Raw genomic sequence first — 524 nt, 5'->3', positions numbered from 1 at the left:
GGCTGTGGATCAGATATAAGCAGCTCTTGCAGTTCACCCACAGATGTGAGGAAGGAAACCTTCCAGAGACTAACAGAAGATGGCCCTGCTTACATTTGCCCTGCTTCTCTCCATCGCTCTCCAAGGCTGTGGTAAGACAATAAAATAAAGTATAGTGATGAGATTAATTAAAGTGAAGGTTATTAATGAAAATTTCTTCCTGTAGCCTTGACTTACAGCAGCGGTGGTTTGGAAAGCTTTCCTGAAGAGTTAAAAGTAAGTGATTTCTCATAGTTAGGCCATGTTTTACATTTAAATCAGGGGTGTCAAACATAAGTGACGGGGGCCAGAATCAGCTCTGCAAGGACTCCAATTCAGTCCACTGGACGGCTTTGGAGAATCTTTTCATGAGTCTTACCCAGTGTTGGTCAAGTTACTTGAAAAAAGTAATCAGTAACTAATTACTGATTAGTTCCCCAAAAAAGTAATCCCGTTACTTTACTGATTACTTATTTTCAAAAGTAATTAATTACTTAGTTACTTTT

General features: G+C 38.9%; 1 protein-coding gene across 1 annotated transcript in view; it reads left to right on the top strand.

The window, feature by feature from the left end:
• sftpba (surfactant protein Ba) overlaps nt 1-524 on the top strand; it is a 6,822-nt gene continuing 6,298 nt past the window's right edge. Inside the window, exons 1-2 of the mRNA XM_005735285.1 lie at nt 1-131; nt 206-255. Of these exons, the coding sequence (XP_005735342.1) occupies nt 80-131; nt 206-255 (102 nt within the window). The 5' untranslated portion in view covers nt 1-79. The remainder of the gene's footprint in view (nt 132-205; nt 256-524) is intronic.

This window comes from Pundamilia nyererei, unplaced genomic scaffold (assembly GCF_000239375.1).
Source record: "Pundamilia nyererei isolate P.nyererei 1_Seehausen unplaced genomic scaffold, PunNye1.0 scaffold00063, whole genome shotgun sequence".
Lineage (NCBI taxonomy): Eukaryota > Metazoa > Chordata > Actinopteri > Cichliformes > Cichlidae > Pundamilia > Pundamilia nyererei.
The sequence above is the reverse complement of the archived record's forward strand: the minus strand, read 5'-3'. Positions and strand labels throughout refer to the sequence as shown.